Below are 17799 nucleotides of genomic sequence, written 5' to 3' on the forward strand. Positions count from 1 at the left end.
TTGCACGTCTGGGGAAACTAAACCACTCAGCTGCAGCCGCGGACTCACGACAGGCCAGCCAGGTTTTCGAGATGTCTTCCTCCACCTAGGGCGACCTGGGATGCCCGTACCGGGATGCGCCTGCAGGGAGAGCTGGGTTAGACGGTGTCGATGGTCGACGGTCGACGTGGAGATGGCGGGATGTGCCCCCTCAAGGCCCCCTTCGTCCACACGATGAGGCCCCGTCACAACTGAATCCAACCTGAGGCTGCAGCTAGCAGTTGACGGTGTGTGGCCTATCTGCGTCTGACGGTCCTACCTAGGTATCTGGGTGTACTGTTACGCACACTGGCGGTGCATCGATGCCTCGCCGCCCAAATGCAATCTCGGCCACCCGATACGACATGAGGGCCGTTAATCACCCGCGCTTGACTCAGGCTTCCTTAGTTGCCATGCTGGCAGGCGGCCCGTCATGCAGGTCCGCACCGATTCTGCCGTTGACTCTAGGTGCTATTGGGCCGCGATATGCCTCATCAGCTTTGCTCTGATGAATCAATGCGTCTCTGTACAACCTCGTCTTGTCGCTCGCCCCGTCAGGCTCGCCTCACAACCCAATTGCCCCGGCGACGTGGCGCCAGCCAGTGCTGGCCATGCGTGGGCCAATTGCGCATGAGCACGACGCAGCGAGCGCTGTAAGCATCCATGGCCCATGGGCCTTGGGCGCCTGTGGCCCATTGCGAGCAGGGGACTGGGCATTGAGCTTAGCCTGTCGGGCTTGCATGCTTTTTTGTCTTTGGCAACCTCTTGTCTCGAGGAAATGGACCCATCCCGCCTCAAGAAATCTCGTTAATGACCTCGCCGGACTTCCCACCCGTTCGCCCGTTATGATCCGAGGCCTGCATCTCGCAAATCATCGTTACTGAGAACCCATCCCTTCTGCCTCGCCTTGCATCGTCCAATAGCATTTCTTGTCCCTATTTTCCCTGCGTTGTCGTGTCCTGCTGTACGCCGCGTGATACCCCCGACACAGACGCGCCCACCCCCATCCGCCCCCCCATTTTCCGTCAACAGACTACTGCGTAGGTACGGTGACGACCTATCCGTCTTGTACAGGCTACAGTTACGGGTACATCCTAGGTAGGCTTGACATCCTTCAGGGTCTGAGAGAGATCTAACGTCCCGCTTGGCGGCCCTACTGCATCTACCCGATCGCCTGACCGGCCCATCTGCAAGCAGCAAGATAATAGAGTCGCTCCCCAGGTTTTTTGAACCTAGACCTTCCCGTGATGTCGGGTGAAGACAAGGGAGAGAAAGTATGGATTCTGGCTACTACGGCTCCTACTATCCTGGTAACAGGACGCATATTGATTGGAACCATGTACAGTTTTCCAATTTCTCAAATATTCAGTACTCAAGACCGGATTTCTCAGACACGGAGGACCAAGAGAGGGACGAGTACCAAGGTGAGTATACTCTGCCATGAGAGGCATCCTTTGACTGAGTTTTCTCTAGGCGACAATGGATATCCATCATACATGAGGGTGCCAATGGAGGCACCCTCACCTCCACCACAAGCAGCTCTCACCAAGAAGGAGAGGAAGAAGCTGAAGAAGCAACAAGAGAGGGCGGCAGCGGCAGCGGCAGCCGAAGCAGAAGCAGCAGCTTTCGTGCCACCCCCAGCACCAGATCCGCCAGCGGAGGAAACATGGCCTGCACCTGTATCATCATCCAGCAAGAAGAAGAGCAAGAAGAATAAGAAGAAGGACCAGAAGGCTCTGTTGCCACCCCCACCAGTTCCCCTGCCTCCACCTGTCGAGAAGGACAAAGAGGAGGAGAAGGTTGAGGAGGCAGAGACGAAGCCAGAGGATCCGGAACCTGCAGAGCTAGAAGAGAAGGCTGAGGAGACACCAGCCGCCGAAGAGGAAACACCAGCGGCAGAAGAAGCTTCCAAGGAGGAGGACAAGGACACCTCGAAGGAAGAAGACGCACCAGCCGAAGAAACACCCACCACAGAAGAAGCACCAGCTGCCGAACCTGAAGAGACGCCCGACAAAGAGGAGACATCAACAGACGAGGCGTCCAAAGAGGAGACCGCCTCAAAAGAGGTACCCACAGAAGAGACTCCCGCAGAAGACACGTCTAAGGAGGAGGCATCTACAGAAGCCGCGCCCACAGAAGAGGCTCCAAAGGAAGAGGAGTCCAAGGAGGGGGAAGCGTCAACAGAAGAGACAGCGGCCAAAGACGAAGTACCTGCTCCCGAAGAAGCGGCCGCCGAGGACGACAGCACCGCCAAGGCCGAGACTCCTCCAAACGAGGAAAAGGCCCCAGCTGCAGAAGAGACGCCTGCCGAACCCGAGGGGCCAGAAACTCCCAAAGAAGAAGCAGCCGAGAATGACGACGGTGGTGGTGAGGACGAGACCGCAGCTCCTGTGGAGAAGAAGGCCTTGACGAAAAGGAAAAGAAGAAGAAGAAGGAGAAAGAGAAGAAAGAGAAGGAAAAGAAGGAGAAGGAGGAGAGAGAGAGGAGAGAGAAGGAAAAGAAAGAGAAGGAAAGAAGGAAAAAGAGAAGAAGGAGAAGGAGAAGGAGAAGGAGAAGGAGAAGGAGAAGAAAGAGAAGGAAAGAAGGAAAAGGAGAAAAAGGCTGCTGCAAAAGCTGAAAAGTCTCACCACCACAAGTCGAAACACGCACACTCGTCCAAGGACGCCAAATCTTCCGAAGACAAGGCATCCGTCGCCGAAGGCAGCGAGACGGCGGAGAGGAGCGCCCCGGCTGCTGACGCAAAGGAGGAGGACAAGGCGGCCGAATCTGATGCGGAGGCCAAACCTGCGGGCGAGGAGTCATCACCAGCGGACGAAGCAGCTCCGGGTGATGATGCAACATCAGATGAGGCCAAGGCGCCAGAAGAGGAGAAGCCAGCTGAAGAGCCTGCACCCCCCTCAGAGGAAGCTGCTCCTGAGGCAGAGAAGCCTGCTGATGATGCCAAGCCTGAAGAGTCCGCTGAGGAGTCTCAACCAGCGGGCGACGCCAAGTCCGAGGAAGAGAAGCCCGCGGAGGAGGAAAAGGTTGCTGCATCGGAAGAGACGTCTCCCGAGTCAGAAGAGTCCCCTGCAGAGGCGGATAAGGGCCCTCAAGAGGAGGCCACCGCTGAAGAAGCGAAGCCTACCGAAGAAGCACCCCCGGCTGAAGAGAAGCCAGCCGAAGCAGACGACAAGTCAGCCGAAGAAGCCCCTACTGCCGAGGCCGCCGCTGAGGAGAAGCCAGCTGAAGAAGCTCCCGCCGCTGCTGCCGACAAGGAGCCTGAACCGGCAGAGAAGCCATCTGAAGAACCTGCTGCTGCTGAGGCTACTGCTGCTGAAGAGAAGCCTGAATCCGCTGCTGCGGCTGCTGCTACCGATAAGGAGCCTGAACCAGCAGAGGAGAAGCCAGCTGAAGAGCCTGCTGTCGAGGCCGCCGCCGAAGAGAAGCCCGCGGAAGAGGCGCCCGCAGCGGAGGAGAAACCTGCCGAAGCAGAGGAGGCACCTGCTGCTGAGGAAAAGCCCACCGAAGCAGACGACAAGCCAGCCGAAGAGGCACCCCCAGCTGAGGAGAAGCCGGCTGAAGCAGACGATAAGCCCGCAGCTGAAGAAGCCCCCCCTGCTGCCGAGGCTGCTGCGGCGGAGACCCTGACTGAGGAGAAACCTGCTGAAGCAGACGATAAGTCAGTCGCAGAGGCACCTGCAGTCGAGGAGAAGCCCGCTGAGGAAACACCTGCGGCCGAGGAGAAGTCTGCCGAAGCAGAGGACAAGGCCGTTGAAGAGGCGCCTGCGGTCGAGGAGAAGCCCGCCGACGAAGCTCAACCTGCAGAAGCAGAAAAGCCGGCCGAGCCAGACGACAAGCCAGCTGTAGAGGCGCCCTCGGCTGAGGAGAAGCCTGCCGAAGCAGACGACAAGCCCGGTGAAGCAGACGACAAGCCAGCCGAAGAGGCACCCCCGGCCGAGGAGAAGCCGGCTGAAGCAGACGATAAGCCAGCTGAAGAGGCCCCTGCTGCTGAGGAAAAGCCTGCTGAAGCAGAAAATCCAGCTGAATCAGATGACAAGCCTTCTGAAGAAGCCAGCCCGGTCGAAGCAAAGAAGCCCGTCGAGGAATCTAGCCGTGCTGCATCAGAGGAGAAACCTGCCGAAGAAGTCAAGGCGACTGAAGCAGACGACGAGACCTCTGAATCAGATGACAAGCCGGCCGAGGAAGCCAAGCCAGTCGAAGCAGAGGATAAGCCGGCCGAAGAAGCCGCCCCCGCTGAAACTGATGACAAGTCCACGGAAGAAGCCAAACCAGCTGAATCAGAGAATCCCGCTGAGGAATCTACCCCTGCCGAAGCAAACGACAATTCCTCTGAGGAAGCTAAGCCTGCTGAGTCAGAGGAGAAACCTGCCGAAGATGCCAAGGCGACTGAAGCAGATACCTCTGAATCAGATGACAAGCCTGCCGAGGGAGTTAAACCAGCTGAACCAGAGGAGACGCCTTCTGCGGAAGTCGAACCAGCTGAAGAGAACAAAACCGCCAACGACACTTCTGAGACCGAGGTCAAGTCTACTGAAGAGATGAAGCCCGAAAAGGGGACAGAACAACAACCTGAGGCAACCAAACCGCCTGCCGCAGCCGAGACCAAGAATGCCGAGGAGGAGCCTGTCGAACTAGAGCAAACAGAATCCGGTGACAAGGCCGAGAGCGAAGAACCCAAGGCTGGGGACAACGCTACCACAGATGGCAAGACTGCTGGCGATGATTCGGAAGAACAGGCCAAAGAAACCGCGCCTCCCGAAGCAAAAGACGAGGCCGCCTCGACTACTGACGGGAAAGCTACCGAAGAAGAAGCACCCGCTACATCGGATGATGACCCCGCCGACAAAAAACCACCTGCTACGGAAGACCAACCTCCTGAAGCAGCTGCAGCGGATGATGGCAAGGCAGCTCAGGAAGCGAAGGCTGCTGATGACGAGAAGGTTGAATCAGAGGTGAAACCCTCAGAGGACGGCAAATCCACTGATGGTGAAGCTGCTGGTGAGACCGAGAAAGCTGGAACCGCTGAAGCAGAGGAGCCAAAGGCCACCGAAAAGCCTGATGAGACATCGGATTCTGAGTCTGAGGCTGAGTCTGAGGGAAAGGCGGCAACAGCAGAGGCCAAGGAGCCCGAAGCTGAGGTCTCCGCACCCGACGATGATGAGAAGAAGGATGCGGACGCAGCCGCTTCTGCAGAGGCCGAGACCAACGCCGCCGCCGAAACACCCTCTCAACCGGAGGATGAGGACAAAGAGGCGCCGGAGCCGAAGCCAGCAGTTGACGATGCGAAGCCGAAGGAAGAGCTCGACGCCAATGCTGCCTCTACCGAAGCCGAGAAAAGCGGTGATTCCGATTCTGACAGCGACAACGAAGATGATAAGCCAGTTGCTGAGGCGACACCAGAGTCCAAGCCTGAAGCACCAAAGGACACTCCCTCAGAGGTCTCCGATAGTTCCAAGGCCACAGAAGACTCGGACTCTGCGGATGACGACGCTGAGAAGAACCAGCCCCCAGAAGCATCATCGAAGGCTGAGCCTGAAGAGGCTACCCCTGAAACCCCAGCAGGGACGACTGCACCTGCACCGTCCCCCGACTCGGAGAGTGACTCAGAGAGTGACGCTTCAGAGGACAGCCCTGATGCTGACAAGGAGCCAGCCGCTGCAGCCGCAAAGGAGGAATCCGCAGCCCCAACTGAGGAAGCCAAGCCAGAGCCCACAACAGAAGAGACTCCCAAGCCTTCCGAGACCAAGCCAAAGGAGGAAGCAGAGGGAGAACCGGCTGCTACTGAAACCTCATCTAAAGAGCCTGACGCCGAGAAGGCTCAAGATTCCGATAGCGAGGATGACTCCGATGACGAGGAAGCCCCCAAAGCTGTGGAGGAGAAAGCGACGCCCGCTGCCGAGGCCGAGAAAGAGACACCTGCCGAGACCGAAAAGCCTGATGCCGACCAAGCCAAGGACTCCGATAGCGATGATGAATCCGATGACGAGCAGGCTGGAGACGAGAAAGCGACGCCTGCCCCCGAAGCTGGGAAAGAGAAACCTGCTGAGGCTGGAAAGCCGGATGCCGAGAAGGACCAAGATTCTGATAGCGATGACGAATCTGATGGTGAGGATCCTCTTAAGGTGGGAGACGACAAAGCGACTCCTGAGGCTGAGAAAGAGGCACCCGCTCCCGAGGCCGCGAAGCCAGATGCCCAGAACGACGACGCCTCTGATAGTGACGACGATTCTGACGATGGGGATGCTTCTAAAGCCGGAAACGACAAGACGGTTCCCGAGGCCGACAAAGCGACATCTACCTCTGAGGTTGAGAAAACGGCCCCTGCTCCTGACGTTGAGAAGCCAGATACCGATAAGGCGGAGGATTCTGTCAGTGACGACGAATCAGACGACGAATCCCCACCTGAGGTTGACAACAACAAAGCAACCCCTGAGGCTGAAAAGGAGACGCCGACCTCTGAGACCGTCAAGCCAGATGCTGAGGCCTCCGACTCCGACAGTGACGACGAATCTGACGACGAGACCCCCTCTAAAGCCGAAGATGACAAGGCAGCACCTGCTCCTGAGGCTACAGAAGCACCAGAAGAAAAGCCCGAGCCTGCAGCCGAGAAGGAGGCCGAGAGTGTTGCAGATAAGTCCGACACAGACGATGCCGGATCGGAAGCCCCCGCAGAGAAGCCAGCCGAGGTGACTCCTGTTGAGGCCGATGCTGGTGGCGATGCTGAGAAAGCTGCTGAAGCGGAGGCACCAAAAGAAATCGCCAAGGACGAGGATGAGGCAAAGGAGCCTGCCGACGAAGCCAAGAAAGAGGCCTCGGCCGCCGAACCTGAATCCGCAAAGCAACCAGACAGTTCTCCAGAGGTTACACCTCAGGCCAGCGATGAGAAGCTCGAGGACACTGCAACCATAGTCGAGGAAGAGCCGGCACCAGCTGCTGAGACTGCCGCTGCTGACAAGGAGCCCGAGTCAGCAGAGGAGAAGCCCACCGAAGAATCCGCTGCTGCAGAGGAGAAGCCATCAGAAGAGGCACCTGCAGATGAGGAGAAGTCGGCCGAGGAGGCACCTACTGCCGAAAGGCTCCTGTCGTTGAAAAGGAACCTGAACCGGCCGAGCAGCCTGCTGAAGAAGCTCCTGCCGCAGAGGCTCCGGCAGTGGAAGAGAAGCCAGCTGAAGAACCCGCCGCTGGCACTGCTGCTGCCGAGGAGAAGTCTGCGGAAGAGAAGCCGGCTGAAGAGGCCCCCTCCGTCGACGAGAAGCCAGCCGAAGAACCTGCCGCTGAGGCTGCTGCTGCCGATAAGGAGGAACCAGCAGAGAAGAAGCCTGCAGAGGAACCCGCTGTTGAGACTGCTGCCGAGGAGAAGCCCGTGGAAGAGAAGCCGTCTGAAGAGGCTCCTGCCGCGGAAACTCCCACAGCCGAGGAGAAACCGGCTGAGGAAACCGACGCTGCTGAGGGGAAGCCGGCTGAGGAGAAAGCAACTGAAGAACCCGCTGCTGAGGCTGCTGCCACCGAGAAAGAGCCTGAACCGGCAGAGAAGCCAGCTGAAGAACCCGCTGCTGCTGAGGCTACTGCTGAGGCTACTGCTGCTGGAGAGAAGCCTGAACCCGCTACTGAGGCTGTTGTTGAAGAGAAACTAGCTGAGGAGAAGCCAGCCGAAGAAGCTCCTGCTGCTGAACCGACAGAGAAGCCCGCAGAAGAGGCTCCTGCCGCTGAGGTTGCTGCTGAAGAGAAACCTGCCGAGGAGGCCCCCACCACTGAGGAGAAGCCCGCGGAAGAGAAGCCAGCTGAAGAACCCGCTGCAGAGGCTTCTGCTACCGAGAAGGAGCCCGAACCAGCGGAGGAGAAGCCCGTTGAAGAAGCACCTGTTGTTGCCGCTGCTGCTGAGGAAAAGGCTACTGAAGATTCTCCGGCTGCCGAAGAGAAACCTGTCAAGGAGGCACCCGCTGCTGTCGCCGACAAGGAGCCTGAACCGGCAGAGAAGCCAGCTGAAGAGGCTCCCGCTACTGAGGCTGCTGCTGAGGAGAAACCAGCTGAGGAGAAGTCAGCTGAAGAGCCTGCAGCCGAGGAGAAGCCAGCTGAGGAGCAGCCAGTCGAAGAAGCTCCTGCTGCTGAACCGACAGAGAAGCCCGCAGAAGAGGCTCCCGCTACTGAGGCTGCTACTGAGGAGAAACCAGCAGAGGAGAAGCCAGCTGAGGAGGCCCCCGCTGCTGAGAAGGCGGAACCTGAAGAAGCGCCTTCAACTGACGACAAACCCGAGGAACAGGCCACACCCGCCGCCGTCGAGACAACTGAAGAAGCGCCCGCAGCTGAATCTAAGCCAGAGGAAGAGGCCAAGGCAGCTGAAGAGGAACCCGCTGACGAAAAATCGGCTGCTGAAGCCAAGCCAGAGGAGGATTCCAAACCTGCTGACGACAAACCAGAGGAAGAAACCGCAGCACCCGAGGAGAAGCCCGACGACGACGCTAAACCAGCCGAGGAAGCATCCGCAGCCGAAGAAAAGCCCAGCGAGGAAGCACCTGCGGCTCCAGCGGACGAGGCCAAGGAAGAGGCTGCGACTGAACAGCCCGCCGAGGAGGCCCCCGCAACGGAGGAGGCAGCCAGAGCTGCCCCCGAAGAACCACCAGCTGAAGATGCGACAACTGCTCCGGCCGAAGACGCCAAACCGGCCGAAGAAGCACCTTCCACTGATGAAAAACCAGCTGATGACGTGAAGGCCCCTGATGAAGAGGAGAAACCTGCCGAAGAGACTGTTGCACGCGCAGCAGAGACAGACGACAAGCCGGAAGAACAGGAACCTCCCGCACCAGAGGCAGATGCCAAACCTGCTGAGGCAGCATCTGCTGAAGAAGCACCTGCTCCAGAGCCTGAAGACGCCGCTACCAAGTCGCCTCCCGAGCCTGAGGAAGAACCAGCTCCCGAGCCTGAAGCAGAAAAGGCCGCCGAAGCCGAGAAGAAAGATGACGAAAAAGCTAGAGCAGAGGCAGAGGCAGAGGCCAAGGCCAAGGAAGAAGAAGAGAGCAAAGATACTCTTGGTCCGATTCCAGGCGAAAAGAAGCAGGCGAAAAAGGTGAGGAACGACATTCATTAAACGATACCCCTTTTGATTTTCCGCAACGTTTGGGACTCCCCGCTACGGAGTTACAAGAAGATATGGATCACGGAGTTTTGGAGTTACTTTCAGACGATACCCAGGGACAGCGAGAATTACCACCCAACGAGGATGATACAGCACTCACACCTATCACTCATGAGTCGAGCCAGCCGCGGATTGTTGAAGCGGCCGACGAGCGCGATGGAGCCAGCGAGGCGAAATCGCTTGCTCCGTCTTGCACAGAAGATGATCAAACTATCACAGAAATCACGATGCCAGGGTTACACGAGCCGAGTTCGGGCCAGAATACGAACATTGGAGTAGCGGAGGATCCTACGCGTCCAGAGCCAAAGGCCGAGGTTCTGGGCGACGTTGAGGAGCCGCTGGTGACGAGAGACACTCTGGGCCAAGAAGGTTCTCGTCAAGATGGTGAGGAGACGACTGGGCAGGCTGAGGAGCAAGTTGCCATAGAAACTTGTCCGGCAGCGAAGCTTACCCCAGAAAATGGCGATGATGCCAAGCAGCAGTTGTCGAATGAGTCCTCAGAGACAGCGCCAGAAAGCCAAGAAGCGGCTGCCAAGGCTCCCGAGCATATCGTTCCAGTTGTCGCCAAAGAGCCAGATTCGGTCGCAGAAGCAGATGGCGCCGATCTGGCTGCCAGCCACGCCGTCTCAGAAGCCAATGATGGTGCTGAAGTCCCCGCACCTCAGAATCATGGTGCCACAGACCAATCAACGGAAGCTGTGGAGAGAGAGGCCGCTGAGGCTGGGGCTGAGCCTGTAAACATTTACATGGAATCACCAACCGCGCCTGAAGCACACGCCAAAGAGCCAGCTGATGATGCTCACGATGGCAACGCGCAGACTGATGGAATGGACGCCAACTCACCAATTCCTGTTGCCAATGACTCGTCTGCATCACAACTGGGCGACAGAGAGCCGCCACTTGAGCAGCCCGAAACCCCAACTGTGCTGACCTCTGACACCGATGCAGAGACTCAGATGCCCAAGACTGGTGTCTCTGACCTCGAAGTAGAGGGGGACGCGGCAACCCTCCCTGACGTCTCTCGCCCATCTACAGCTGTCAGCATGCAAACTGAAGAGGCTGAGAAAGCAGACTCAGAGGCGGAGGGGCCGGCATCACTCTCTGAAACTGCCGGCCGACCTTCAAGCCCCGTTGATGTGGTTGCTGCAAAATCCGGGACAACCGACGCTTCCGATCTCGAAATTATCGACCGACAAGCGGTATCACCGGAGGCTGCACAACACTCGGACACTCCAGCTGTGGCCTCTGTAAGCGCCAATGTTCCCGACTCAGATTCGGAAGAGGGACAGCAGATGACTGGCAAGGAGGCGGCTCAGGATCCTGTCTCTTGGAGCCCGACTCGAAGAGGAAACAAAACTTGCCGAAATTGCACCTCAAGTTGAGAGAACAGCAACTTCAGAACCAACACAGGAAGTGTCCATGTTGGGACTATTGCAAGCTCTCCCTACCGCCGATACCACACTGCACGAGCCCAAAATTCTCGACACTGATTTCGAGAACGTACTGCAGACACCGGGAGAGATACCGCAAGACCGCGCAGTTTTGCATCTGGAACCTGAGAAGACCGAGGCCATCGATGATGACTTCAAGCCAGGTTCCACAGAGCCCGAGTTGTCGCCGCCAGCCGTAGGGTTTCAGTTCAGAGAGCCCGTTGTGTTCGACGACAAGCTAGAGGAAGGGCAGCAAACAACTGATGATCTATCTCCCGATGCCAAGGGCATAGACCAGGAGGTCCAGGAACCGCTGACCTCTGTGTCGAAACCCGAGGAGAAGGATGATGACGCACTGCCACCGGTCGACGTTCTCTCGCGCTCTCCTTCTTCCCTAAGCGGCGCCGACGCGAAGGAACGGAGACACCTTGAACCAACGGAAGAAGCTTCCAGCCAGCAACCAGAGCAACTGGAGCCCATTTCCCGGGCCAGTTCCCCAGATATGATAGTTGACGACACTGAGGGAGTGTCCCACCCTAAGAACCTACCGCACTCCCCGACAGCCTCAACAGTCTCTGAAGCCGACGAAGACGTCCTTGGCGTCAAAGACGCCCAAGCTTTCGACCTTGAGCAGCAGACCATTGCCTCCAGGCCTGCATCACCTGAAAGCACCCCCGGAGACCGTGGGATCTTGGATCTTGGCGCACATGACGATGACAAATCTTCTCATGAAGATAGGTCGTCTCCAGTAGCCCATTCCGAGCTGGCGCCGGAAGAAGTTGAGGGTGGAGAGAAGGCTAGCCGACAAAACGATGTCATGCCTGAGCTCGAGAAAGCTACAGCTTCTTCCGAATCTGGGGAATCGGATTCTGGGTCGGAGAATGACGAGCCACACGAAACCGAGACTCGTGATGCGGGAGTGCTGAGCCCTTCAAGCCCCGCGGAGCTGGTGACTGAGCCCGTTGCCCCTTCATCCTACTTATCAGGACCTGAATCCGCCCTGGACAAGGCTCTCACTCAAGATAGCCTTGGCACTGATGAGCTCACTGTTGGTGTGCATTCTGAGTCAATCCACTCCTCTAGAGCTTCTACTCCAGATGCTGGCATCGAAGGTGGTGTCGCTGGTGATGGACAGGCCCCCGGCTCTGAGCCGCGCCCAACTTCTGTTCATCTATCGGACTCTTCTCCAGGCGAGGCTGGAGTAGCAGATATCGCTTCTCGAGCTGTTGATGCACCTGCTGCTGAAACTGAGCCCTTGAGCCGCTCTGTCTCCCCTACGAGCCATCAGGAACCCACTGCCCTGCCGATTTCTGAAAGTGAATATCTGGGAGATACTCAGACAGCCGAGGACCTTGACGTGTCGGAGCTGAAGGATCACGAAACGTCCAGATCTCCAACTCCCGATACCGTCGCTCGGACTGTAGAGCCCCAGGAACCTCTCCCAGCAACTGATGAGCTTCATGACACTGAATCGAGCCCGGCACCGAAGACTTCCGCTGCCACTGGCATTCCAGAGCTACCTTCCCATGAGGAGGACTCTGAAGAGGACGAAACTGGAGCTCTTGTGCCACCTGCTGCATCCACGCAGGGTGACTTGAATCGGGAGAAGGATGAGCTTGACACTGTTGGAGAAGAGGCCCCGGTCCAGAAAGCCATCGATGTAACCGCGGCAGTTGCCTCAGAAGAGGGATCTGATGTTGAATCGCACGCATCTGACTCTGAGCCTCCGTCACCAACCTCCAGGACTCTCCACGTCATCATTCCACAAGACGCACGAGAGACCCCCCGACCTCGGCAGGCGAGTTCTCCAGAGCTCGAGCCCTCTTCTCGTACTCTTGAGGATGAGGAGGTCGACGGTGGTTCCGAATCGAGCGACGAGATCCAATCCCTTCTGCTCGAGCTCTTGGAGTCGGTTGCGGATGGACCTGTTGACGAGGATGATTCAGACCACGATGAGCATGTGTCTGGGCCAGTTTCGCCAAAAACACCAGCTCGTGATCTCCGAGAGAGGGCACTAGCTGGCGACGAGTCACCTTCACCTCTGTTCTATCGCGATTCGCCAGTCGCGATGCTCAGCCCAGCCCATTTTGAGCCCACAGGCGGCTTCGAGAGAAGATCTCTGCTGGGCCTTGACGAGGCAGGAAGCCCGTCGAGGTCTTCATCGCCCGACACCATCATTGAGATGGCGCATGATCAGCCGGATCTCTCAGAGGAGCCACCAACCGTCGAACCGTTAAGCCCTACAAAGACCAAAGGCGCCATCGGTCCAGATGTTGCTGGTCTTGACACGGCTGATGGTGTTGCTCCAAGAGGCGCTCTCAGCGAGTCTGAAGACTCAGATGATGAATCGGATTTCGTTGTCCTTGGCCCATCTGATGCCCCGGCACCTGGGCTTCAGGGCCGCCAGGACTCCACAGAGATGAGAGACAAGTCTCTGCCTGCTCCTGCAGGAGCTGAGACTGATACCAATCCTGTGAAAGTGATACCATCTGAAGACGAAAGCGACTTTGAACACGAGCCTCATACCGAAAGACCGCCTCAGACTCGAGATCTCCCATCAGCTGCTCCCTCGACCGGGGTGGATGGTGTAGCACCGGTACCAGCACCGGCTGCCTTAGAACCTGAAGCTGTGGCTCAGCCTTCTCAAGCCCATGAACGTGAGTGGGACAGCAGCAGCTGCTCAGAGGACGAGGAATATAACACTGCGGTTGAAGATCCTTACCCAGAAAGCCGTTCTCTGCATTCGATGCAACCTCAACAGGATGTTGGTGAGCACAACACACTGCCCGGTGTCGATTCTCGTGATATGGATGACGATGAAGACTCGGATCAGGAGCCAACCCCTGAGGCCAAGCCAAGAGAGGCGGCGGAGCTGCAGCCAATATCTCCAAGCTCCGAGATTGCTACGGAACATGAGGCAAAGCCAATGGAGCTACTTCAATCCGAAGCATCCAAGCCGCCGAGGGTGGTGCAGATTCCCCCGCGAGACAAGGGCAAAGCAGTCGAGATTGCACGAGACAGCCCCAAGAGACCGAGCCCCGTCTTGCGAACAGGCCTCGGGGCTGCAGCCGTGGCTTCTGGGCTTGCTGCCGCCCGAGAGGCAAAGGGCGAACGGGCCGTTACAAGGCCTTCTCGCGCCGAGCCTCCCCGAACGTTCTTGACGCAGCAGCAACGGCCTCGAAGGTCACTGAGAATACGCCCTGGCACCGAGATCTACACAAAGGACCCCATCTTCATGCCCGTTACCAGCCGGGTATCTGAAGCCAGACCTGTGCCGCGACCCTTTCCTCTACAGGTCGAAGGCGAACCGTCTAGAACACCGGTGCGTCCTATGCTCAGGCACCGTACTTTCGAGACCCAGGGCGAGTCATCAAGAGCAGCAGCACACAGAGCCCAAAGGCCTCGCTCTCTCGACGCCAAGGGCGAATCGCCCAGAGCTGCTGTGCAGGTGGCCCCTAGGCCTCGCTCACTCGAGATCCAAGGCGCATCCTCAAGAGCGGCCGCACCAGCAGCAACCAGACCTCGTTCTTTCCAGGCCGAAGGCGAGTCGACAATGGCCCCTGTTCCTGTGCGGCCAGAGCTCAGGCATCCTGCCACTACCATCGAGGAGGGACTGAGGAGGAGAGATGTTGCTCACTCAGGTCCCTCCTCACCCACCGAGCATGAAGGCATAAGGCCTCCAACCCCTGGCATCGTGATACCTGACACAGATATGATCGACTTACAGCGAGCCCATACCCTCCGGCGGAAACGCAAGATGTCGATCCAGCGTGCAGAGGACACTGTAGCTGCCGCGGTAGTCATCTATGCGGCTGCCGAGGCGCTGAGCCCTCCTAGCAGCCCCCCACCACTGCTGAGACAGCATCAAGAAGAAGAAGAAGAAGAATATGATGATGATGCATACCTACCTAATCTGGAACATCAGATGACAGCGGATCCCGAGAACTCCTACTTCCCAGTTTCTTCATCACCACGGAGGAGCTTCGAGGATGCACTCGAGGAACTCTACACGTCCGATGCTGACTGGTTTGCAGACGACAGGAGCAGAGAATCTGACTCGTCGCGCAGCGATAGAGACAGAGACAGACATCACAGGCGCCGACGCTCGCACCGCTCGCACCACTCTAGCAGGAGCCGTGATGAGGAGGGCAAAGAACGCAGATCGAGCCGTGGTGAGGACGAAAAGAGAGCCCACCGGTCTCGGGATGAAGATGAGGGTCGGCGCCGTCGCAGGTCTCATCGGGATCGGGATGAAGAGGGCCGATCTTCTCGCAGACACCGTGATGACGAAGAACCACGATCTCGTGGATCACGCGGTGAAGGCGAGGCCAGGGTCCGAAGCTCACGAGGTGCTGAAGAGCCCAAGCCCCGTAGCTATCGCCGGGAGGAGGAGCCACGATCGCGTGGCTCCCGTGCCCCCGTCGAGGAGTCTTCCTCGCGTGCTCTGCCCCGTGAAGAGGAGCCGCGAGAGCGTACGAGGCGATCATCGCACGGTTCCCACTCTCACCGCCGCTACAGACCCGATAGCGCCGGGTCAGGCACCCCGGGCACACCACCCAGAACTCCCAGACGAGACAGTGGATTCTCTGCCGAAGGTAGTTCTGGCAGCTCTGGCCGCAGACGCCGCACGCCTGATGAACAGGCGGCCCACGACAAGCGAAAGGCGGAGCGGGCAGAGCGGCGCGCAAAGGAGAAGGAACCTGAGCGGAAGCGTGAGCCTTCACGCCTCCGAGAAGCCCCCAGGGAGGCCCAGGAGGCTAAGGAGGTCAAGGGCAAGGAACCAGAGGCCGAGCCGGAGCGGAGACATCGTCGCTCGCGGAGACACAGCCACTCTGGGCGACCTCGGCCTGATGACATTAGGGACCGCCCCTCAACAGCAGAGCGAGAGGAGTCGGTTGCGCCTGCACCTGCACCTAGGAGGAGGTTCTTCGGCATCAAGACTTCAGATAACCCGCCGCCTGCACGCGAGGAGCCTGCTGTGGCAGAACCAATCAGAGAACGAGCGAAGGAGTCTCCTCCCGTTGAAGAAGCGCCCAAGCGGACGAGGTCCAAGTACAGACGTCCTCGGGAGTCGATGGATGAAGCACGCCCTCGGTCGCGTCGTACACGCGATGAGCCAGCACCTGAATCTCCCCGAGACCGAGATGCCCGTCCATCCAGGCACGTCAGGATGGACACGGAGGACTCGCGACGCAAAGCTCGACATGAGGAGCGGCGCAAGGCGCAAGCCAAGGAGGAGGAGAAGAAGAAGCCAGGAGGCATCAAGGGTGCATTCAAGAAGCTGTTTGGCTAATGAGCGCGGGGCGCGGCTGGCTGCGTTGTGTTTTTTTCATGATGAGCAACCATTGTATCATGTGTGACGATAGGAACGAGTTTGTTGAGATGGTGTTTTTGTATTTGTTACCTGGGATCACGACAGAACTGTTGCAGGTTGGGTGATGTTTGCATTTGCGAGGGCGGGCAGATTGAGAGTTATTTGTTGCATATTGATCGAGTCCGCATAACCTAATTTATCTGTCTTGTTTCCTTTGAAAAGGTGTCCATTGCGAAGTAGTTGGCCGCGGAAACGGCGTGGCTAAAGTGAATACCTCGAGATACTTGTCATTGACCAGATGTGGTGTTGAGACCATGTATAGCCGAACACTGTAAACTCTATCATTCTCCTCTGACGTCCATAACTGGGTGGCCTCTTAATTCTACTATGTATTGCCATTCTTTCAACTCCAGCGTGGCCTCAACTCGAAGGACAAGTGGTCTTGTTGAGCATCATGACATCAAGGCCAGCCGGCCTCACTCGGGGGAGGAGAAACCATGATTAATGAGGCCATTGTTTTCCATTTAGCTTCTCAAGACAGACATAAAGAGCGTGCTCTTTCCTCTCAGATCTATCCAAGCAGACTCGACAGACTTCTCCAGAACTCGTCCCCTCACAAGTCGTCTTCTGTTCCCCCCTCTCCTCTCCTCTCCTCTCTTCCCCATCTTGCCCAAGATGCGTTTCGAGCTTGCTCTGCTCGCCCTCGCCCAGGGCGTCCTGGCTACCCCTTGCAAGGGGAAGAAGGCTGTTGACGGTAACACTGACAGCACCGCCTTCTTGACCCCTGCCGCGGCCCCTACCACTAGCACCACCACCACTACCACCACGTCCTCTACCTCTAGCACCCCTGTTGTGGTCACCTTCACCAATGCTGCTGGAAGCACCATTGTCACTACCTTGTCTCCCCCTTCGACCAGCACCACCACCACCACCACCACTACCACCACCACCAGCAACCAAGCTGCTGGAACTGGAGCCGCTGGTGGTAGCGGAGGCCGAAGGTTGACCCAGCGCAACGTCAACAACGACGACAAGGTCTTTGTCCTTCGCCAGACTGTCGACCGCCAGTTCCGCGTGCCCGACACCAAGTCCAACACCAAGTCCAAGACCGGCAGCACCAGCACCAGCAAGAGTGGTACCAGCGGCAGCAGGGACGGCCGTATTGACCGCATCGAATCCATCCCCAATGGCAGCAGCACCACCGATGGAGGCTCCAAGGTCCGAAAGATCAAGTACCCCTCCTACAATGAACCCATACGCGGCATCATTATTGGCGGTCATGCGGACGACGATAGAATCTACGGGATCAGGAGGGTGAGCGTCCCCGCCCCGGAGCCTTCTGAGGAAGAGTACGAGGAGTACGAGAACAAGCTGTACGACAACGTCAGCCACGAGGTTGCCAGCGGTCTCGGCCTCTCCAGGCACAGGACTCCCAAGTACAAGCACAAGGGACACCCCATCTACAAAAAGCTCGGCCTCACGTCCGGCCCGGACGGCAGGATCCGCTACAAGAACTACAAGCGATCCAGCGGCAAGAAGCCCACCCTGGTCGACCAGGCCAAGATCTCCAAGGAGCAGCGCGAGCGCCTCCGGGAGCTGTACCTCAAGTACCGCGAGATCCTGGCCGGCGACATTGTCGACGACCTGGACAAGGTCTTCAAGGTCACTGTAAAAACCCCCTTTTACCAACCTGAGTGGATGAGACTGAGAAGATCATAGGCCGAGAAGAAGCGACCTTGAGCTGTCTGGCTTGAGTTTCGCCTCTATTGTATGATAGAGGTGAAATGCGTCGACAACGAGTGGTTGCACTGCTGTGTGGTGGGAAAGAGTGGGAAAGGTATCGGGACCTGGAAAAGTGTTGAATTGCTTCTTAGCTTTAGTACGGCTAGGATAATACATTTTAC

The 17799-nt window shown here is 57.8% G+C and overlaps 3 protein-coding genes across 3 annotated transcripts; all 3 read left to right on the forward strand.

Moving 5' to 3' along the window:
* Positions 1–1294: 1294 nt before the first annotated feature.
* On the forward strand, positions 1295–10533 carry MRS44_007934 (uncharacterized protein; the record flags this gene model as incomplete). Its single annotated transcript, XM_065620707.1, has 4 exons — positions 1295–1442; positions 1492–6926; positions 7094–9082; positions 9208–10533. 4 exons carry the CDS (start codon positions 1295–1297, stop codon positions 10531–10533), a joined length of 8898 nt encoding a protein of 2965 aa, XP_065476779.1.
* A 37-nt stretch (positions 10534–10570) lies between these two features.
* Positions 10571–15874, forward strand: MRS44_007935 (uncharacterized protein; the record flags this gene model as incomplete). The annotated part of the gene is made up of 1 exon (XM_065620708.1): positions 10571–15874. The coding sequence occupies one exon, from the start codon at positions 10571–10573 to the stop codon at positions 15872–15874; it is 5304 nt and encodes a 1767-aa protein (XP_065476780.1).
* Positions 15875–16570: 696 nt separating this feature from the next.
* Positions 16571–17614, forward strand: MRS44_007936 (uncharacterized protein; the record flags this gene model as incomplete). Its single annotated transcript, XM_046284031.2, has 1 exon — positions 16571–17614. One exon carries the CDS (start codon positions 16571–16573, stop codon positions 17612–17614), a length of 1044 nt encoding a protein of 347 aa, XP_046134049.2.
* Between the last annotated feature and the right edge of the window lie 185 nt (positions 17615–17799).

Source organism: Fusarium solani (assembly GCF_023522795.1).
Source record: "Fusarium solani strain SB1 chromosome Unknown bctg00000004, whole genome shotgun sequence".
NCBI classification, from domain to species: Eukaryota; Fungi; Ascomycota; class Sordariomycetes; order Hypocreales; family Nectriaceae; genus Fusarium; species Fusarium solani.